The sequence below is a fragment of the Mauremys reevesii genome, linkage group 9, assembly GCF_016161935.1.
Source record: "Mauremys reevesii isolate NIE-2019 linkage group 9, ASM1616193v1, whole genome shotgun sequence".
In the NCBI taxonomy this organism is placed as follows: Eukaryota; Metazoa; Chordata; order Testudines; family Geoemydidae; genus Mauremys; species Mauremys reevesii.
The window spans coordinates 26,723,577-26,746,589 of NC_052631.1; the positions used below are offsets into that span (position 1 = coordinate 26,723,577).

The 23,013-nt window shown below is 42.8% G+C and overlaps 1 protein-coding gene and 1 long non-coding RNA gene across 2 annotated transcripts in view; one reads left to right on the forward strand and one right to left on the reverse strand.

Moving 5' to 3' along the window:
* The window catches only part of ERICH6 (glutamate rich 6), a 31,550-nt gene that overhangs the window by 5,619 nt on the left and 2,918 nt on the right, over positions 1–23,013 (forward strand). The window contains exons 7-16 of the mRNA XM_039489747.1: positions 4,457–4,532; positions 6,413–6,528; positions 9,261–9,323; positions 10,639–10,697; positions 10,799–10,915; positions 11,835–11,936; positions 12,016–12,173; positions 14,922–14,989; positions 18,312–18,469; positions 19,430–19,515. Coding sequence (XP_039345681.1) covers positions 4,457–4,532; positions 6,413–6,528; positions 9,261–9,323; positions 10,639–10,697; positions 10,799–10,915; positions 11,835–11,936; positions 12,016–12,173; positions 14,922–14,989; positions 18,312–18,469; positions 19,430–19,515 — 1,003 coding nt within the window. The remainder of the gene's footprint in view (positions 1–4,456; positions 4,533–6,412; positions 6,529–9,260; positions 9,324–10,638; positions 10,698–10,798; positions 10,916–11,834; positions 11,937–12,015; positions 12,174–14,921; positions 14,990–18,311; positions 18,470–19,429; positions 19,516–23,013) is intronic.
* LOC120372548 lies at positions 1,614–22,966 on the reverse strand. Its single transcript, XR_005585036.1, has 3 exons — positions 22,804–22,966; positions 4,634–4,804; positions 1,614–1,767 (listed from the first exon to the last, which is right to left on the reverse strand). It is a non-coding gene; the product is annotated as an uncharacterized LOC120372548 (long non-coding RNA).

The window sequence follows — 23,013 nt, forward strand, 5'->3', positions numbered from 1 at the left end:
TCCACTGTGCCAGTAACCCTCTCAGAAAATGAAATTAGGTTGCTTTGGCATGATTTGTTCTTGAGAAATCCATGTTGGCTATTCCTGGTAACCCTATTATCCTCCAGGTGCTTACAAATCGATTATTTAATAATTTGTTCCAGTATCTTTCCAGGTATCAAATTTAGGCTGACCAGTCTATAATTCATGGGGTCATATTTGTTCCTCTTTTCAAAGCTAGGTACTATGTTTGCACTTTTCTAGTCTTCTGGGACATCACCCATCCTCCAGGAGTTCTCAAAGATAGTTGCTAACGGTTCAGAGATTACTTCATTAAGTACCCTAAGATGAATTTCATCAGGCCTTGCCAACTTGACTATCCTTAACTTATCTAAATGGTCTTTAATCTGTTCTTTCTCTGCTTTGAAATTTCTTCCCCCTTGTTAATATTAATTGTGTTGAGTAACTGATCACCATTAACCTTTTTAGTGAAGACTGAAGCAAAATAGGCATTAAACACCTCAGCTTTCTTCATGTCATCAGTTATTAGCTTTCCTTCTTCACTAAGTAGAGGATCTACACTTTCCTTTGTCTTTTTTTTTTGCTCCTAATGTACTTAAAGAACAACTTCTTATGGCCTTTTATTTCCCTTGCTAAGTGTAACTTATTTTGTGCCTTAGCCTCTCTGATTTTGTCCCTACGTGCTTTTCTATCCTTTTGTGCTTCTTAGCAATTTGCCATGTTTCCACTTTTTGTAGGATTGCTTTTTTATTTTCAGGTCATTAAAAAGCTTCTGGAGCCATATTTGACACTTACTGTTCTTCCCATCTTTCCTTAGAATCAGGATAGTGTGCAGTTATGCCTTTAATATTGCCACCTCGAGAAACTGCCAGCTCTCCTGAACTCTTTTTTCCCTTAGATTTTCTTCCCATGGGACCTTAACCTATCAGTTCTCTGAATTCGTCAAAGTCTGCTTTTTTGAAGTCCACTGTCCTTATTCTCACTCCTTCCTTTCCTTAGAATCATACTGGAAGCTGGCATGTCATCTTGAAAAAGCACAGCATGGCCCAAAACTGGCAGTATCAAAATGCATCATTTTTTCCTAGCATAGAATAAGCATTGCTCAGAGAATGAAAGCCAGATACATATTACATATGCACAGTGTAACTACTGGATTTCCCACCCTTCACAGTCTGGTTCCAGAGAGAAGTGTCCTGCCTGTCTAGTTATCTGCCCTCTCAAAGGTGGTATCTCATTAAATAGTTGGAAAATCTAATACAATAGCAACCTTAAAAAGAACAGTGTTCCTCTCTTCCACAGTGACTTCAGATCCAACTAGGCTATTCAGTTTAATAGTAACCCTATTTTATGTAGTTTATAAGGTCCCCTGCAAAGTATCTACTCCCCATTTAGAACAAAAACACTTTCTAGTGTAGGCACAGCTTATACTAACAAAAGAGCATTTTTACTGCTATAGATTATCATAGTTCCTGAAAGAAAACAAGCTATGCCAGCAAAAACATATTTTCCCCCAATATAATCATGTCCAGACTAGGGCTTTTACTGATATAAAAATGTCATTAAAAATTTCAAATCCCTAAATGACATTACTGTACTGGAAAAAGTTTCTAGTGTCGACAAGCCTAAACAAAAAGTCATCTGGATACAGCCCTATAGGAGATCAGATTAGATGATCACAGTGGTTTCTTCAGGCCTTGGAATCTATGAAAGTGGAGATCTAATGATCTTCAGGCAAGCACCCATCAACAAAAGGGATCAGTTTCCCACCTGTATAAATAAAGGGGATATTGTATTAATTGTGATGTAGTATATGGGCCCAACAAGTTAAAGGCATTAGCATAACCTGTAACTGTTGCACATTAAACAGTTCTAAACAAGGTTTGGTATATGTGAGACCTTAGCCAGCTTAGTACCATGGAAAACACACTAGGAAATTCATACCAAAGGTCAGATATTTATTGATTGAAACACAAACAAAGGAAAAGAATTAAAAGGCAAAAAAACATTGAAACTGAGTGATTATGCAAAACAATGTTAAAGTCTTTTTAGAGAGGGAATATTGGTTCGAGTGCTGTGGACTGGGATGTAGGCAGTCTGGTCTAGTAGTCAGAGCAAGAATCAGGTCTAGTGGCCTAGCAGGCACCCAGGTTGGGGAAACAAAGCCAAGGGTCAGCACCAGGGTCAACTGCCAATTACCAGAGGCAGGGTGAAGTCAGAGTCAGGAATCGAAGCTGAGGGTCAGAGCTAAGGTCAGAAACCAAATGCCAGAGCCAGGGGTCAAGCCAGAGTCAGAGACAGGACTGGTAAGTGATGGTGGAAGCGAGGTAAGGGCAGGAAATGGAGGAAAGGCAAGGATCAAGCACAATGAATGAGCCCAGTGGGAACAGGAGCAAAGGCAGGGGTGAAGCAGAAGCCAGGAACAAAGCAGGAACTGGGAATAGGGTTGGGTGCAAGAAGCGGGGTCCCATGGAGCTGCAACAGGAAATCGCCTTGTTGCTCTAACAACTTCCTGTACTGCCGTCTGGCTTAAATAGCAGGGTTGGACCAATCGGTGGAGACTGAGTGCCCCTCCAATCAGCTTCTCAGCCCATCAGGTTTCAGCAAACATGAGGTAGAGGCCAGGGTGCAACAGTTGTCGGGGAACTTCAAGGCCTGGGACACCACAGTGAGTCTTATTCCATCAAACAGTCCTCCTTGATGAGGAAGAAAGTGACTAGTTCTGTTTAATCCTGAGTCAGGAATGCTGCTCACTTTCTTGCTTTTGACAAAACAGATGGACCCAGCAGGGAGAGAAGAGAGACAGGATAGTAAAAATGGGGAAATACAGCTTTTGTTGATGTTCTCAGGAAACAGGGGGCTAGTCAGTCACAAATAGGTGCTTTGGGCTGGCACATCACCTGTTGCTCTGGACCCAGGTTTGCCTCCCCAGTCAGGGACATCCGGTGTGGTCTGGTCCTTCTCAGGCTGAGCAGAACTGGATGGGCTGTCTCATCTCATTGTGCTAGTGCTGTGCAGCTGGTTTTTATAAGCTCAAGTGAAAAGCCACGAGAGTGGGGGATGGAAAGAAAGACCCAAGGGAGGGGAAGACAAAGCAGGATCTCTCATGTAGCAGGCCAGGGTCCTTGCTGGTGTAGTGGTGATAGTCACATGTTCCCACTATGTGCCAACATCTGGGTGTCACGATGGAAAGACCCATAGCAGTGGCTGTAGCAGTGGCGGTATTAGTCTTGCCCTGCCCTCCCAAAGTCTGTTTTTAAGGGCCCCAAAAAGGGGTGATTGGCTGAAATAGCTCCTCCCCTCCTTATTTTGTTCAGCAATTAGGCCTAATTTCCAATTCCACACTCCCCTTGTTTACTAAGCATGATCTTAACATAGTCCTTCAGTTTTATCAATAGACTAAATTAATCCAAACAAGAAGGCCTGTCTTCCTTTTGTACATTTTCCCACAAATCGATTATTATTATTATAGGTTATTATAACATTTAATGACCTTTTAGTTACTTTTCACAGGTAAGCTCACAATTAGGATAAAGTTGTAGGCTCAATTATTACAAAAGAGAGCAAGAGAGGAAGGGTTAGTAAATCCAGTAAACAAGCCAGGGGCAAACTATCAAGAACTAGCCAACCACAGTGAATGTGTCTTATCACGTGTCCTAAGGCAGCTAAGGAAGAAATTTTGTCAACCTCTTCCAAGAATTAGTTCCACAATCAAGTCTTTCACTGAGAAACTTGCGCTGTCTGATCAACCAGAAAGAACATGGGATGAGAGCAGGCCCAACACAGCCAAGGAGAGGCCTAGGGCAAAAGCTGTTCATTGAAGTATTTACGTCCTAGATTTGGATGGACTTTATAAAGGGAAACATATTGGCAGGCAGGGCACTTAGAGAAGGGTGGGCATAAGTGACTCTTAGTGCTAGACAAAAGGAGCACCTGAGCAGCTGAATTCTGCTGGGATTGGAACCTCCAGGTCAATAGCCTGGGAAGCCTAGTGAGGATAGTGTTACTGTAGGTTGGTTGGTTAGACTCAGGGCCGGCTCCAGGCACTAGTGGAGGAAGCCCGTGCCTGGGATGGCACATGCTAAGGGGAGGCATTTTTTTTTTTTTTGCTTCAGCAGTTCGGGCATCAGTCCGATCAGCTTTTTTTTTGCTTGGGGCGGCAAAAATGGTAGAGCCAGCCCTGGTTAGACTGCATGCAGCAATAATAATCCCTCAAAACAGATTCAGGAGTTAGTCCTGAACACGTCACCTTTTTTAACTAAGTAGAAAATTTCTGCTCTTAAGAAGCACTTTGTTATGGAACTACCATTTAAAAAGTAGCACGTGTTTTAGTTTGGATTTTAACACATACAGTTCTCTCTCATGAACCGAGACCAGCAGATGCACTGAAGAGTCTCTGTGTTTAATCATTTAGTATTGTTTGTATTGCATGCATAGACTAGTTTGTTGTGTTCAACAGGTACAAAAGGCCTTCCTACAATATTAGGTGGAATTAGAAGAGAAACTTGCTGTCCCTCATTATACAAGTTAAGCAGGTAAGCACATGCAAAATTACCACAGAACTTAATATGACTGGTTGGTGGTCAAACAGGATCATAAGCTGGGAAACTTAGAACCAGTGAGAAAAGCTACTTACAAATCTCCATTGCTTTCATTGTTTTTCCTGAATATAGTTCAAGCCTGCTTTTAAGATATAGGCCTTGTCAAAGGTTTTTGACAGCCACAGAGACTGCGGTCTTCTATTTATCCACAAAGCTGATACAGCATGGGCAATGGTAGCATGGGCACTCTTTGAATAAGCTTCGACCTGGATTTGGAGGGAAAGTATCTGTGAGTGAAATGGTAGTTCATTCTCTATGTCCATCCTGTTTTGGCTTCTACTTAAATAACCACCAGGGGTGCCACCGATTATTTGTGCTATGTCTGTCTGGTGGTTGTTTTTGCGACGCCTGTTCACTAGGATCTGTACTAGGACCACCAACATATTTCATATACATTACTTGCTCATAGCTTTGAGCAAGCTAAAGCTTTCAACTCGACTGTTGAATTCACCTCTCCAAGGTAATAGGACAGCTGCACTGTGTACTGGAAAAGGGAAGAGCTCTATGATGCTTTCAGTCTGTAAGGAACATCTACACTTAAAATGCTACAGTGGTGCAGCTGTGCTGCTACAGCACTTCAGTGTAGACCAGTGGTTCTCAACTCATGGCTCGTGGGCCTCTTGCAGCCCAATCAGCACAGAGCTGGGGCCCACGTGACATCCTCAAGGCCATACAGGTAGTATATATATTGTGTGGATGCAACCCATATACGGCATAGAGAGCTGCATATGCAGCCCACAATGGTAAATAGGCTGAGACCCACTGGTGTAGACTCTTACTGCAGCAAAAAGGAGGAGTTCTCCCATTCCTGTAGTAAATCCATCTCCCTTGAGAGGCGGTAACTAGGTTAATGGAAGAATTGTTCTGTTAACCTAGCATGGCCTACATGGGGACTTAGGTCAACTTAACCATGTCACTCAGGGGATGAGCGGATGGATTTTTCACACCCGAGCAACGTAGCTGGGTCAATCTTATTTTCTAGTGTAGATCAGCCCTAATTTTAGATTTCGTGTTGTGCTTTAACTATATATTGGATGATATAGCTGATGTGGATTGTAATCTTCTGCATATGAAAGGTGTTGGAAATTAAGGGGATATGTAAGTGGACTTGCAAATTTTAACTCAGTGCTGTTTAAAATAGACTATACTTAAAGTTGATAATTCTTCACCTACTGAACATTTTTTCCTTCCCCATGCCTGCATCTATTATTTTGTTGTTTTTTAAGTTTGCTCATGAGTCTTGGGCCCTTGGATTTGATTTATAAATCAAAAAGCCATAGATACTTAACAGGGTCTTTGTGATCAGATACAAGAAGAGAAAAGTCAAATATTGGAACAGTGAAACCTTGATGGTGGAGCACAGGAATTTTAAATGCTGGTTTAAGTAATCCTGGTTTCCCAGACTTGACATCTTTCATCTCAGTTCTTATCATGGAAGACAAGAATTTTTGTTTTAAAGTATTTAATGTATAAAACAAACCTAGTGTTCATTTACATGCTTCTTAATGCTTTGAGAGAGAAACCAATCTGAGATTTTCATAGTTTAATCTCAAAGGCCCTTTTTAAAGGACATTTTCATTGTCTAGTCCATTGGAGACCTTCAGAGACTGAATTGGTTGAGTGTAAGTCTATAAATCTTACAGATAGCAAAAATAAGTTTCTAGGCCTTTAGTCCTACATACATGTGTTACTCTAAATTCTAATAATGTATTAAACACTCAAGTTGGAAAACCTCCTGCTTGAATAGATTTTCAAAAGCAACTTCTTTGCAGCTACCATACATGATTAATTTACAATTTGTATTTTACATGTAGGGAAAGAAAAACATCTGATAATGTTGATCACTCAACTCATGAGAAACCTTTAGGAATTTCAGTGTCAATGCAGACGGAAACAAGCTGGATTTATGAACATATGTACAGAAAAACCAGTAAGAAATGGCTTTGCTAGTTCAAGTATCTGTTGCTTACTGTATAAGAGACAACTTGTGTAGCAGTAATTGCACATTTATAGCATTTTTCTTCTAAGGTGCCTAGTAACCAAGGATTTGTGTAATTCCTTATTTTACACAAGTAAACTTGTGTAAACTTGACACAGAAGTCAAGTGACTTTCCCCAAGGTTCTACAGCAAGTCAATGTCAGAGTTGGGAACATAACCCAGGAGAGCTCCTTTCTATAACCACTTAGGATGATCAGATGTCCTGATTTTGTAGGGAGAGTCCCAATTTTGGGGTCTTTTTCTTATATAGGCTCCTATTACCCCACCCCACCCCGTCCCGATTTTTCACACTTGCTGTCTGGTCACCCTATAACCACTAGATAGCACTTCTTCTAAATACAACTATTATTAAACATGTGACATAATGTTCAGCTAGTAATAAGAAGAATACCCAGCAGTCTGTGGGGGAATGCTCAGCAGATAACAGACCTAGTTATGTACCATATCCCTATGGAAGATAACTTTCAAAGCCTCTAAGTAGAGTTGAAAATATATGGCCTCTTTCCTTCTGCTGCTCAACGGAGTCATCCAAATTGGACCAAATGTTAGAGAGGTGGATGACTGGGGTAATATCTTTTATTGGACCAACTCCTGTTGGTGAGAGAGACAAGCTCTTCTTCAGATCTGGGAAAGATACTCAGAGCATCACAGCTAAATGCAAGGTGGACAAGATTGTTTAGCATAAATAGTTAGCACATATTGTAAGGGACCATTCAAGGTAGAGTGACCCATTAACACCTCTGCAGTCACAGTACAAAAAGAGGGGGTTAGTGGATTACAGATTTCTGTTTAGTCCATGATTTTTAAGTATCTGAAGTAATGAATTTAAGCTCCCAGGCTCATCTTTTGAAAGTGTTGTGCAGGTTGCCATTGAGGATAAGGACTGATAGGTCAGATATAGAGCGATCTCTGTGTGAAAAGTGTGATAGGATGTTTTTATCATTTTCCTATTTCAGTTCATTCAAGAGTATAGTGATTGTCTGGTTTTACTCACATAGTTATTGGGACATTTAGTGCACTGGATGAGATACACCATATATTGTGATAGGCATGTGCAGGATCCATGGATCTGGAAAGGTATGTTGTGGGGGATGTTGATCATAGCAGTGGAGATATGTCTGCAGGTTTTGCATCTGTTGTTCTGGCAGGGTCTGGTGCTGCTTTGAGTTGGTGTGTCCTGGTCTGACGATAAGCTTGGAGAGGCGGGGGCGTTGTTTGAAGGCCAGAAATGAGGGTTCAGGAAAGATTTCTTTCAGGATGGGGTCCCCATCAAATATTGGTTGTAGTTATTTAGATATCCCATATAGGTTCCAGTCTGAGGTGTAGGCGATAACTAGGGGTGTGCGGTTGGAGGGGATTTCTGTATTGAAGCAGGTTCTCTTGAGGTATTTGGGTGGCCTATTCCATGATCGAATCTACTTCTCTGGTGGAGTGTCCTTGTTTGGTGAAGGTGGTTTGAGTTTGTTAAGGTATATATCCCGGACTTTCTCCTCAGAGCATATTCTGTGGTATCTGAGTGTCTGGCTGAAGATAGATTTCTTGTTTGGGATAATGATTGGATCTGTGAAGGTAGGTGGGGTGATCTGTGGGTTTCTTGTATATAGACATCTGTAGGATTCCATTGTTGAAGCTGATTGTGGTGTCCAGGAAGCTGATGCTGGTGTGGGAGTGTTCTAGAGATAATTTAACGGATGGGTGGTGGTTGTTGAAGTTGTGGTGGAAATCTATGAGGGAGTTCAAGCCAACAGTCCAGAGGATGAAAATATCAATGAGTCTCAGGTATATCATTGGTTTTGTGGTGCATTCATCCAGAAATTCTTCTTTAAGGTGGCAAATGAAGAGGTTGGCACATTGGGGAGCCACCCTAGTACCCATGGCTGTTCTCATGGTTTGGACAAAGTGTTTGTTGTTGAATATAAAAATATTATAGGTGAGGATGAAATGGACGAGTTTGGCAATGTGGTTGGGGTGGATATCTGAGGGTTGTCCATTGTCTTGTAAATATTTGAGGCAGGCAGCTCTGCCGTCATTGTGAGGGATGTTGGTGTATAGGGAAGTGACGTCCATGGTTGCAAGGATGGTGTTCTGAAGCAGGTGGTTAATGTTGCAGAGTTTGTAGAAGAAGTTGGTTGTGTCCTGAAATAAACTGGCTCAATGGCTTGTCTCTAAATAAAAGATATTACCTACCCCCCCTTGTGTCTCTAATATCCTGGGACTGACATGGCTACAACTACACTGCATCATCCAAATGTTATCTGCAGTGTTATTGTAGCTGTGTTGGTCCCAGGATGTGAGAAAGACAAGGCGGCTGAGCTAATACCTTTTACTGGACAACCACTGTTAATTGGGATATCCTGTACAAAAGGGCTGCTCAATTAGACTTTAATGGATACTTATTTGTAAAATCCAATGCAAACACATTGCAAGAGGAAATACTGGAGACAAGATGGAGCATTGAATGCCTGGGGCCTGTAGTCTCATAGCACCACACCACTATATTAAAGAAAGGCTCGTCCACAGTGTAGCACTCAATGTATTTTGGTCTCCCTCCCTGGTGTTTCCTCTTCTCCAGCTCAGCATTCCCTGCAGCTCTTTTCTTTGATGAGATCAAACACACTGTCAAAGCTTGGCCACTGCCTATGTTGACTGTATTTTAATTCTAGTTCAGAGAAAGACTGAAGAGCTCAAGAAAGACAGCATTCACATCGCTACTGCTGCTGGAAGTGGTAAACTGATACCCAGAGGAGCTGCTTCTGCTTTCCCTTTTGGAGGGCTGCATTCAATTCTGGACACACTAATACCTATTAGATAGTGACAAAGGCCAGGGAACTCGGAAGAGAGCAACAAAAATGGTTTGGGATTAGACGGATTGACCAGATTAAAAGAACTAGAAGTGTGGCTTCTCTGAGCCATAACGGGGGGATATGACTCGTTGCAAGATTGTGAAGGCTGTAAATAGCAAGGTGGAAGGTGAATTATAAGGGGTGGCACAAGGAAATATAACTGAGTAATGGGATTCGTTGTGACTGGATGTCAGGAAAAGCTTCCTCCCAACCATTTCTACTGGATTGGGAATAGCTGTCTGAGGGGAGTGGTGGAAACCCCTTAATTTTGGATATTTATGTGTAGACTAAAGGCTTGTCTACACAGGCAACCTTAAAGCGCTGCTGTGGCACAGCACTGGGAGAGCTCTCCCAGTGCTCTTAAAAAACAAAAAAACAAACAAAAAACCACACACACCTCTACAAGGGCCCTGCACCCGCACCTAAGGAGGCCCCGCTCCGGGGGTCTTCAGCAGCATTTCGGTGGCGAGGGGTCCTTCGGTACCGCAAAAGACCCAGAGCAGACCCCCCGCCACTGAAGTTCCGCCAAAGCCCTGGACCGCCACCGAGTATTCAAATCGGGCCCCATGGGTCATAAAGCCGACCATACTGACATGTTACAGTGCTAAAACTTGCTGCGCCCAGGGGAGTGTTTTTTTCACACCCCTGAGCGAGAAAGTTGCAGCGCTGTAAAGTACCAGTGTAGACAAGCCCGAAATATAGGAAACAATCTTGCACTGGCAGAGGATGGATTAATAGGAGTTTCCCCATCTCTAGCTTCCAATCTCTTGCTTCTCAAGACAGCAGAGGTGGGAACTGCTTTAGACACTATAGCTCTGATCCAACACTTCACTTAAGTGCTTAGATTTAAGCAGTGAGCAGTCCTGTTGACTTCAATGGGACTATTCCTTGTTTAAAATTAAGCCTGTGCTTTACTGCACATGCTTAAGTACAGTATGGGATCTAGGCCTATATGTCCCGTCCCTGACCAAAGCGGGGAAGGGCTTCACACTGATGGACAGCAACCCTACCAATGATTTAAGAGCAGTGTGTTGATAAGCTCCAAAGATGTTCCAGCTAGGTGGCATGTGTTAAGGAAGGGGAGGGGAGAGAAGGGGTGTTGAAAAGCCAGGGAGGGAATTCCTCCCAAGATGCTAGGAAGAAATGCTCTCCTAGAACACAGCGCCTTCCCTAATTAATTCTCATTGCTGCTATTCAGATATACATGCAGTGCTGTCACAAGACCTCAGCAGTTTAGGCATTTTGTGCGACATGGAGGTATGGTTCTCCAGTCCCTACAATTATACATTTTATTCTTAACAATTTTCCCTCTGAAAAAGAGCTGACTTTACACTGAATTTGCTGTTTTCAAATTTAAGTTTAATGAAGACTTCATAAGGCTGTTTGAGGAATCTCTGCGCACACTGTCCCATATTGGGCCACCAACTATTCTAGCATATAGGCCAGAATCATCAAGAGAAGGCCTGGAGATACAGGTGATGTTTCTTTCTGCTACATGGTAGTGTGTTTGTAGTAACCCCCAAGAGCCACAGGAGGGGAAAAATGAAATCTGTGTAAGATGCTGCCATCTGTCAAACTCAACTTGCAAGGGTTTCATTAGCAGTGAGGTTGTCATTCACTAGGGCATTGAAATGTGTAATCCACGTACCAAAATACATTAGACTGTGCAAGCATCCCACACTATTTCATGCTGAGGATATGTTTCTAGGGTAAAAATCTAGTTCTTTCACTAAAACGGAGATATACAATCTTATTTTTGTTTATGCATAATGATGCATGCACAGTACATAGTTCTGGGTACCCAAAAGTGGTATATGTTTATCTAATAGAGACAACACTGCTTCAAAAATAAGACAATGGCCAAGCAATCTAACTATCATTCTGTAAGGGCTGGGAGCTGGAAGCAGTGTTCCACTGACCAGAGCTTCTCTTGAAACACACCTGATCATTTATCTGAATTTGATCCAGGGCGCTGGGACTAAGAAACACCTTGTGAAATAAATAAATAAGCAAGCAAGCCACAGGGGAAGGAGGAAAAACCGTCTCTGAAAATACTTTTTGCCAGGAACCCAGGCAACAAAAAATTTGCAACACTGCCCAGGCTCCTCTGTCACCAACTTTGCAGGAGCTAGACAGCTCTTCAAGATCCCTAATGAAATACACTGGATAACTTACAGTACTTGGCAATCTCCTTAGAAAGTAAAAGTGAGCCAGTAGTTTTCGAACTGGCATGCTAATCAGCTCAGAAGCTTGGTTGTGCATACATAGACTGGAGTAAAGGACTTTAAAACATGGCAGTTTTGAAGGTGCCTCCTTTTCCTAGAATAGGAGGATTATAGAAACCTCACATTACCCTGCAAATCCTTGTTTTCCTCTCCCACGCCCCCACTGTAGGTAGAAGAGGAATCTACTGCAACATGCGAGTACTGTGGCAGCTTGCTGAAATTATTTCCTTCCTATGAAGATCTTGACCCAACCTCTGAAGATTATGAATCAGTAAGTGATTGGAAAGAGTTAACAAAGCTTCTCCACGAATCACCCCCTACTGGAGTAACACCACTGCTTTGCTTTTCAGTTTTTCTGTTGTGAGCAAAATCAGGATCTCTATGAGTACATCATTACTGAAAAAAAGATGTATGAGAATGCGAGAAATCAGTCAATCTCCATTGACCCTCATGCAGCTCACGGCAGTGAAGTGGACAGGCAGCAAGCAAGGGAGAAAGAATATCAAAGGTACCGTTTGCTGGTAAAATATAGCGAACTTCGCAGTTTGTTCTTTTCGGGAACAACATTCTTACCTGGGGGAGACAATGCGGAGAAATTCAAAGTATAGCAAATGGGAGTAAAAAGAGAATCTGCACCAGAGAGGGGAAATATGTGTCAGGAAAAGTCCAGAGAGGGCCTGGTCATCATGTGTTAGCACATGCCCCACTTGCACTGTCTTCTAACTTATATTAGTTGCATCTTTGGCTTCAGTAATCTCCAGAAAGTAAGTGAAGCCAGACTCATAATCACAAACTGACAGTGTTTAGGGCCTAAGTCTTGCCCCAAATGCTTAAGCCACATTTTTCAGTGAGATACGGATTTTGGATGCCTTTGGTTGTGGGGTAACCAAACTGAGATACTTTGAACCCACTTGTCCAGAGGGGCTGAATACTCGCAAAATTGGCATGTCTTTGGGTTGTGAGTGCTCAGCATGTCTTAAACGTTATATTTGGTGTGTGTGTTTTGTATGTATGTAATGTGTAATATATCAGGTGAGTCCATGGTGTCAAGGTGGCAGTGAAGATCAATGGCAACTGCCCTGAAATCCCACATTATTACTACTTAGAGAGGTCTGTTTAGAGGGATTTATTAGATTGTTTTATCATCAAGTGATACTTCTAGCAGTAGCAATACAGAAAAAAAACCCAAACCTTTCAGGTATGCAAGACAGACAGATAATGAGAAAACAGTAAAAGGTTTGTCTGTTCTCTCCAAACTCCAACTCTACCTACAGTAGCAACACTATCCTGTACTATCAATCAAATGAAATGGTGACTTTATAGAAATTGCTCCTTCCTTAAAGAAAGAGAAAAGCAAAATAGGATGGACCTGCAGAGTGGTAGAAATAGGCTAATGCCAGTACTCAGCGGTACAAATATAATTCTTAGAGAAGGCATTGGTAGAGCCTTTTTCTTGTCCAAGCTGAAAGATGATAACCAGATAAATGAATTCTAACCCTCTGCACAACTAATGAGTAATAAAAAGATTATCTGGATAGTGATATCCCCATTGCAGTATGGACTAGTCATCCATTTTACTGCATATCTTACTGTGCATGTCCAGTTTCTTGGCCCTTAAAAGGAAGCCAAAAGCCAGTGCAAATATCTGGGCCTACTCCATAAACTTAAAGAACAAAAATAAAGTGCCAGGGGAAATGTTAAGAACATTTCTATCCCTAAATGCTCAGTTACAGTAGGAGTTCCATGTACTCGTATAATTTATGTACCACTATTGTTGGAGAAAAACAGAGTTCTAACTTTCAGGTTGGGTGCAGCAAGTCAGATACTTTATTATCTCTAGCAATTGCGTGGTGGGAGAGCGCTAAACTGGTCTCTAGGTAAACAATGACAGCAAGCATTTATACCTTTGTTACATATAATAATGAGCAACAGCTGCATTTTGTTTATACATAGGTCATCCTGATATCTTATTTTTCTCACCTCTATTTAGACTATAGTCTACATTCCATATGTAACACAAGGTCACAACAACTTCTCACACAGTTCTTTCCCACTCGCCTCACACAATCCTCGCTTCTACAAATCTCACGTTATTAGGGTTAAGCTAGCCTGACTCTTGCTAACAGAGACTGTCATGCATTGAAATCCCCTTCAAATCCCTGTCAGTTCTTTCTCTACTTCCACACTATAATGTAAGTATATTGCACTGTGTACCAAATTTATAATGTATTTGGCTTAATTTTAAACTTAGATAAAGAGAATAACATCACAGAATAGCATTAAATAACAGCCCCCAATTATCGGTTTTGTTTCTTCCTAATCTATTTTTGCCATGGCTTGCCCAGCATTGGCTATTAGGAGAGATTCTTGAGCAGACTTTAGAAGTATGTTTAGCCAGCATAACATATCTGGAGCTGTGCTGGATACAAAACTGCAAGAGAGAGGCCATTATTTTCTGTATTAAGAAATCTGCGAAGTGTGGATAAATTCCAGTCATTCCATCTTGAAATCCAGTATCCCACTGCCCTAGCTGTTTAAAAAGATGTTGCACATTCAAAGGCTGGGGCAGCTTGTCAAGATAGCTCATGGCAGTGTAGAAGTCTTCACCATGAAATAAAAATCTGTCACATAGCCTGTTAATTTAGGGCTCATGAGACTTCTCAGACATTCAGTGCAAAATAAAACTAGATCTTCTGACTCAATCTTTTATTGGACTGAGCTTAGGAATTCTTTCTTTGTTTTCCAGCTCATCAGCATTACTGGCAGAATTTTTGTTATCATTTTATCACCACACTGAATATCCTCATACGCAAGAGAGGAAATTTCCAGCTCTGCCACTATAACGCCATATTCTGCACTTTTCCTTATGTTCTGTCAGAATATCAGCTACAGAATATCCATTAAAGAATCTTGCAAGATGTCAAATCTCTTCTATACAAGATGCATATTTACTAATGAGCTAGAAACTGTAATGTATGCAGAGTTGGTCAAACAATCAAGTAACAGTCAAATTTTACGTCATACAGTAATCTATAAATGGGCCCAATTCCCCTTTTGTGCACAGATTTCATAGTGGCATCATTTTACTGTAGCCAATGGAGTCCCTTGCAGTTGCATAAGTAAGAGGAGAATCAGGCCCAAATAGCTGTCAAACAGCAGCTCACTTGCATTACTGCTGCAAGGACATTTGAATTGCACTTGTATCTTTTGAAGAAAGATGTTTGGAATTTATGTCCTGTATGTTTTTGCTTTATAGGCAACAGGAAAGACAAATAGCAAAACAGTTTGCATTCATGGCAGCAGAGCAGGCCAGCTTCGTTGAATGTGAGTTGGATTTTTTTTTATTGTTACAATGAACTTCAACTGAAAATTTGTGCCAGAGTTGGAACAGGCTTTCTCACTGGATGTGGATTTCAATGCCTGCTCTCTAATTTATTATCAAGTGTGCCATGCCTTTTACATTAAGGTGGCTCCTAGCGTGAAAAAAGAAACAGGCACAGCTGTGTTACACAGTTACACAGGGTGGGGTCTCTCATTCAGACTTCAAAGGCTTATGCTTGAACTGTTTGCTTTAATATACAATTTTACACACACACAAGCTACCTTAATAGAACATGAAGGTTGCAATGTCAAGCCCTGAAATGTTAGGAAATGCCAGAATTAAGGTTGCCTGCACAATCTTCATTTGGCCTCTTTGCACATATGCATGATGACAGTCTGTCATTACAATTTTTCACAGGATCATGCTTCATTCAGTGCACAGAATGGGTGGTGCTCAATTCACGAGAAGCTATTCACACATTTTGTTTTATCCTCATTGTACAATGTGTGGCCCTGAGCCTTATTTGCTGCAGATTATTCAGAGTCTCTCCTGAAGTGAGAATTATTAATTTTCTCACGGGCTCATCACTGTAGTGTCTAAGTGCTTCACAAATATTAACTTGTCTTCAAAAAACTCCTGTGACCTGGGGGTTGGTATTATCCCCATTTCACAGATGAGGAACTGAGGCACAGAGATTAAGGTAAAAAGTATACACTTATTTGGGCACCCAATTTGAGATGCTTAGGACCTGGTTTTTCAGTGTACTTATTCTGTAGCACTTTGTGTATTCAAGCACAACTCCCATTGACTTCAGTTGCAGTTGTGAGTGCTCAGCACTTCTGCAAATTGAGCCCCATGATCTCAGGCCAAAAGGAAGAACACACAATTAGTGACCAACTGTGAAAAGTTTGATTTAAGTGACTTGCCCAGCATCACCTAGAAACTCTGTGGCAGAGGCAGGGATAGAATCCAATTCTCCAGGATCACGTTCAACTGCCTTAATCATGAGATCATCCTTCCTCTTCCTGCAATCTCCAGCCTCATTTCACTAGAGAGCTTCCAATTTTTTGGGGGGCGGGGAGAAGTAGGGGTCCTACAAAAAACAGTCTCCTTCACTGCATAGCCCTGATTTATCCTCAAAGCAGATCTAGCCTGTGCACTGAATGAGATGGGTCGGGGGGAATATGCGATCATGTAATTAAAGACTGTATCATAATACATATACACCAGGGGGCCAAATTAAGGGAGCAAAGTAACCTTAACTCTGGCATTTCCTAACTTTGTAGTGCTTGACTTTGCAATCTTAATAATGTTCTTTTAATGTAGGTTGTGTGTGTAATGTCCTAGGATTTGAAAAAAGCAAACTGAAAAAAATTCCTTCATGTGGCATCATATTGTCACCCATTTGGGTCATCAGCAGGGTTGGAACCTTTGGATTCCTTTGCACAGACCTCTGTCACTTGAGCTGAGTACTTGATAGCATTAGAAGTCTGGGTTTCACAGAAATTTGCTGACAGAGGAATGGTGAGATTCAAGAATCCTGATTTTCATTCTGGACTCTGAAAGTGACTGTGCACTAGTGTGCACAGACTCTTATGCCCTCTGCCCCGTCTTCTCTTCCCCACCACTGACTCCTTGTCCCAGTCCCATTCTCCTTTCCTACCCAGTCCTACTCTCCATTCCTCTGGTCTATCAGCTCAGCTTGGAAAGGACTGGCTGGGCAAGAGGACAATCTGTCTTTCACCTTCAGTGATAATTGGGAATCATTTAAGAACACCTTAGCAAGTGACCAAAATATCAAAATTGAGGAAGGCGGCCGTGCTGGTAAAAAACCTGACCTGGTTTAGAGGGGAAGTAAAGACAGCTAAAAAAAATTATATGCAACAAAGAAAGGGAAGTAGATAGGAATTCAATAAAAGCAGAAGTTAGGAATTGTAGAAATTTGATAAGGGAAGCAAACAAACACAAGGAGAAGTCTGTGGCCAGAAGGGAGGTAAGGACAATAAGAAGAAGTTTTTAAAATGTTAGGAACAAAAAGAATCCTGACAATGGTATTGGTCTATTACTAGATGGAAATGGAAGAATTATCAATAATAATGCAGAAAAGGTAGAAGTATTCAGTAAATATTTCTGTTCTGCACTTGAGGAAAAAAAAGATGATTTAATCACATCCGGTGATAACAATCTTTCCATTCCATTCCACTTGTATCTCTGGAGCATGTTAAACAGAAGCTACTAAAGTTAGGTCCAGATAGCTAGCTCTTTTAGAATTCCTGGATGCATGTTGAGAGCTCACTGGATCATTAATACTGCTTTTCAATAAGTGTTGGAGCACTGGGGAAGTTCCAGAAGACTGGAAGAAAGCTAATGTGCCATTTTTGAAAAGGGTAAACAGGATGACCTGGGAATTATAGGCCTGTCATCATTGATCCCAGGCAAGATAATGGGAGCCACTGATCATTAAAAGAGGGTGGGTAATGTAGTAAATGCAAATCAACATGCATTTATGGAAAATAAATCCTGTCAAACTAACTTGATATATGTTTTTGATGAGATTACAAGTTTGGTCGATAAAGGGAATAGCACTGATGTAATATACTTAGACTTCTGTAAGACGTTTGACTTGGTATTGCATGATATTTTGATTAAAACTAGAATGATATAAAATTAACACAGCACACATTAAATAGATTAAAGACTGGCTAATTGTTAGGCCTCAAAATGTAATTGTAAATAGCGAATTTTCATTGAGTGAGTGTGTTTCTAGGTGATCCCGCAGGGATCTGTTCTGGGCCCTACACTATTTAACATTTTTATCAATGATCTGGAAGAAATCTTGCAGAAGTCACAGAAATTAGGGGAGTGGTAAATAAGGAAGAGGACAGCTCTGAGAGGAGGGAGCATGCCCAGTGAGGACAGAATTTTCAGAGATTTTAGCTGTTAAGCTTTAACAAATCTCTACAGAGACTGTGAATTTTTCAAATGCTTAGAACTTGGGCAAATCTGGGCAGATTTCCACAGGTATGGCAAAATCCACATCCTTGACACAAAGGCCACCCCTCCAGTGCCTGCTGCAAAGGAAGTAGGAGCCAGAGCATTTCAGAGAAAAGGTCTCAAGAATGTAACGACTTATTTTTCCAGTGGCCATTTCCAAGCCAAGGCAGACACCCAGCATGGAGAATTTCTGCCCAAACAGTTGAAGTTTGCAAGTTATAAGCAACTGAAAACAGGGTCCTCTAATGAGAAATGTTGGGCGAACTTAATAATACGTGGTGCTACTAGCGCCCCACCTATAAATATGTAACTCTTTTCTTTTCTCCTTAGATTCAAAGCAACTCAAAACCATTTCCTACCAGCTCTCCCGTGAGCCACCCTCTCCTGGAGGCTGGACTCTCATGCCTGATGAGACAGTTGAAAGAGTAGAGAAAGAGGAAATTAACTACAGTATTACTTGCTGTGACTTTACCATTGCGGGTGGAAAGGTAACCGCGCCTGTACTTTCTCTGTGATAGATCCCCACTCTTGGGTCTTACCCTTCCAGAGTGACATCCACCTCTGTGCACCAGGCCATGCACCTAAGAAGGGCCTTAGTGGGACTTAAATGATGTGTCGGCCTTTCACTGCCTCTGGTCATTGGGGTGAGTTTCACCCCCAGTGTGCAAGAGGCCAGGAACTCACAACACTGAGGAGTTTAGAGAGCTGCTCTCTCCACCCTCCACCATGTTCTTGCCCACAGGTCTGTGTCAGTTCCTCTATCAGAGAGACAATGGCCAGCAAAGGAGCTTCATCCATTTGCTGCTTTCCCAGCAGCCATTGGGACAGGTTTAGCAACTTAAGCTTTTAGTGTTTCTTGACAGTCAGAATCATGCTAATTTCCTTTTGTTTTTGCCTTTACCTGCTAGTCCTCTCCATTTTAACTTGTGTCTGAAGTGGGAATACAGGGCAGTCCTTCTCTTGAGGAACATGAGCTGTACCACGTAGCAGGGGAGCAGGATCTAGTAATGAAAGCACCAGGCCAGCGGTTCAGGAGATCTGCGTTCTAATCCTAGAACTTCAAACCTCTGCTGCTTCCGGGAGCTGTGCAGAGTCATGGCATGTGCGGAGTGGGACAAGCCGTAGACCCCGCTCCCGACAGGAGCTCGAGGGCCGGATTAAAACATCTGCAGGGCCGGATGCAGCCCCCAGGCTGTAGTTTGCCCACCCCTGCCTTAGATTGTAGGGTCTTCAGGGCACTGATCCAAGTAACATGTGGAGGTTGAGTGGCGGGGGCGGGAATCAATATCAAATTTTTTAACCGCAAGCTAAGAGACAGGCTTTCCTGCAGTGGGTATAACAAGGCTCTTAAGAAGATAAATACATGAACAACTGGGAGATTGTGCCTTTAATAGTGAAGTTTATGTGAAGATTCAACTCATCATTTTTTTCTTCTTTTTAATATGTAGCTAGTGAAGCGACTGTTCTTGGAAAAATACTACAAACACGGAGGAAAGTTCCTTACCATATTTCCAGATGGTACAGCACAATTATTGTATCCTTCACAAGGCTCATTTACCTGAGCAGTCCAAAAATTTGATCACATTTTTAAAGATTAGTTCCTTTTACCTCAGAATAACTTGATGTATCACTCACATTTGCTACCGCAGCCCAAACAAATGCTAATTTTAAAAAATTGATTTAGATTTTCAAGACCAACTAGTGACACCTTCAATGGCCCCTGATTTTCAGGAAGGACTGAACATCTGCCCTGTGAAAGTCAGATCCCTTCCTAGTGTCTCAAGTTATACACCTAAAGATTACTGCTCACTTGACAATTTAGGCTTTAAATCTTAACTAGTATTTTTATGATGATAAAGGCATGTTCTACAAATGATGCCAGTCTCAATCTGAGAAGTTCTATTCCTGATGACCAGAATAACTCCTCTTTTCTCCAAGGAACTCCAGCTGCTGTAGTACTAGGTGTTACTGCTGTGATAGGTTCAAGATTTGAACGCTGTGCATTCTCAACTGAGCATTGCCTGGTAATATTTCATGACAAGAGGATGTTTGTTTGGAGAACTAGATTGGATTTCTATGTGAGATGGTGGCAGGGCAACACAATAACAGAAGCCACTTATTTGCCAACCCCCCCACCCTGCAGTAACAGAAGGCACAGACGTACTAACTTATTAGAATCAGTGTGAGGGAGGGGGAAGCAAAGCTTCCTCCAACCTGGGAACGGCAACTACCATGAAGTCTTAGCTGTCACTGTGGTGATTGCTACAGAGATTCAAGAACAGCCACAGTAAGCTCCACAACCTTAATGATAGTGGGGTTACTGCTGCATTGTAATTAAACTGGCTTGCATCAGGGCATACTCTGTTTTAAAGCATATGCATTCAAAACAGAACAGAGCTTGGTTTGAAATAACAAATACCTTTACTACCCTTAAGTATCCTACAGCACTTGGCAAAGCCACAAGCTGGACGCTGGTAGTGCTGCACTGAGGCTCCCAATGTGCGCCCTGCAGCATGTCACACATAGGCTCAGCTCTTAGAACCTTTGTGCTGTACTGACCTTTGGCCAGGGCACCAGGTAGATCTGCCACTCTTTTGGAAAGAGCACAGGGAGATCATTTACCTGCAGTTGGCGTTTCAGTTTAATACCTCAAATGGAGCTGCACCTCTCCCACTGCAACAACGTCCCTTGCCCCAGCGTAGCACTAGAGTGTCAATCACTGGGAGCAACTATGTTCACCCACAAGCTTCTTCAGGAGATGCAAGCACTTTATAACCTGAGCTATGCTGATATACCCCCACCCATGAGTGTCCATTCATGAAAATGACTTTCAAATGGGTAGATCTAAGATTAACCGTTTGAGAAATGTCCTGTGTTTAAGAAGGAGCATGTAAAAGATACTAGGGACAGATATAAGTCATGAATTTACAAGATATCAAGAACTGTTTAAACCCAACAGAAATATAACATTTCCAAGTGACTCTGTAGTCCTGAAACTAGCTTTACCATTGTCCATTGTAACACTCTAAGATCCTCTTGTTGTTTTTCCTTTGCAGCAACATTTTTCTGACTAAGTGACACACCAGAGAGAACTTATTAAAATACTGCTCCCACAGTGAACATGGGTTTGAGATAACTTCCCTGCCTTTGCTACCATCCCCCACTCCTACTCAGTTCTAGAGAAAGAGCTATTAATTTAGCATTGTCAAATTACAAGATGTCATAAATGTGCATGACGCAGGTTAAATCAAGTCTACCAGAGATAACTTATCCATGGGCTCTGAAGAGCAAATGTTTTGCTTTTTAGATTGCACCAAGTGTTTGGGTTTGTTGGGTTTTTGTTGCTGGGGGGCGGGGGGGGGAGGTTGGTTTTTTATTTGCGTCATGATTTCCATGGGGATGATACATCTGGCCCCAGATTGCCTCATAGGGTTTCACTGCTCTCATTACAATGACACAAGTTGATTCAATATACCCAGAACTTTTTTCCAGATATGCATCCATAGGCGCTGACTTTTATTTTCCCCTGGGGGTGCTCCTGCCCTTCCCCATCCCCCAAGGCCCCGCCCTTGCTCCGCTTCTTCCCACCCCGGCTGCAGCCCCTCCCCGAGGCCCTGTCCGCCTGCCACTCACTGCTCTCCACCCTGCCCCAAACCCCTCCCTAAGCTGACGATCAGCTGTTTGATGGTACCCCGGGCTAGCTGATTGGGGGTGTTGCTGAACAACTGTGGCTGGTGGGTGTTGAGCCCCCACTATTTTTCCCCATGGGTGCTCCAGCCCCAGAGCACCCACGGAGTTGGTGCCTATGTATGTGTCTTTAATGTACATTTACTAAGTGGCGTTACCTGCCTCTTTGGTTACTGTTGTAAGGAATCATTTCTGTTTAAATGGGAGAACACATTAAGAGAGTCCTCCATCCCTCACCACTCGCTGCTGGTTGCATACAGACCACCCGTGCACATGGCTCCTCACAGGCTACAATGAGACATTTTTCTGGAAACCTGTAAGCCAGGGTGGCCAACCTGTGGCTCTGGAGCCACGTGCGGCTCTTCAGAAGTTAATATGTGGCCCCTTGTATAGGCACCGACTCCAGGGGTGGAGCTACAGGCGCCAACTTTCCAATGTGCCAGGGGGTGCTCACTGCTCAACCCCTGGCTCTGGCTCTGCCCCTGCCCCCTCCCCTGAGCCTGCCATGCCCTCACCCCCCCCCCCCCCCCCCCGCAGCCTCCTGCACACCATGAAACAGCTGATCAGGAGGGGGAGGTGCTGATCGGCAGAGCTGCTAGTGGGTGGGAGGGAGGTCCTGGGAGCAGGGTGGGGGAGCTGATGGGGGGCTGCTGATGTATTGCTGTGGCTCTTTGGCAATGTACATTGGTAAATTCTGGCTCCTTCTCAGGCTCAGATTGGCCACCCCTGCTGTAAACAATTACTCTTACCACCATTCATCCTCTGACATCAAGACACATTGTTGGAAGGGACTTGGCCTCTAACACCCCCTGGTGCTCATTTCCTTGGCCTCAAAATGGCCTGTCTGTCAGAGTCTTCCTAACCCGGCCACTTAAAAGTTCAGTCCTCTCCCAGGGTGATATAAAGTCCAACTATAATTCCAAATAAATATTGAAACTAATAATTCTTCTGCCCCAGTTGGGCTACACTGAAGTTCTCTCTTCTTGGCTCCTAAGCTCAGGTCCTGCAAAGCATCTCCTAGGCTGGCTTCCTCCCAGTAGATTTTCCCTCCACTCCCTCTTTTCTCTGGGGAGTCTGGGAGCTTCCCTCAAGGACATCCCTGCTCTAACAGGCCCTGCCCCCTCAGGCTCCTTACCTTTTCCATGGGGGGTCTCTTCCATCCTGACTCCTCCAGGCCCTTCCAAGAGAGAAAACACCTCTCCTAGATCTCCCCCTACTGAGTTACCAGGTCTGTGTAAGCAGTTGTCTCTGACCTCCCTGCAGCTGGGATCAGTCACCATCACACACAGCTGGGGGTAGCTGCCAGGGCCCAGGTGAGGCTAAGCCTGAGGCAGAGCCCCTTGGT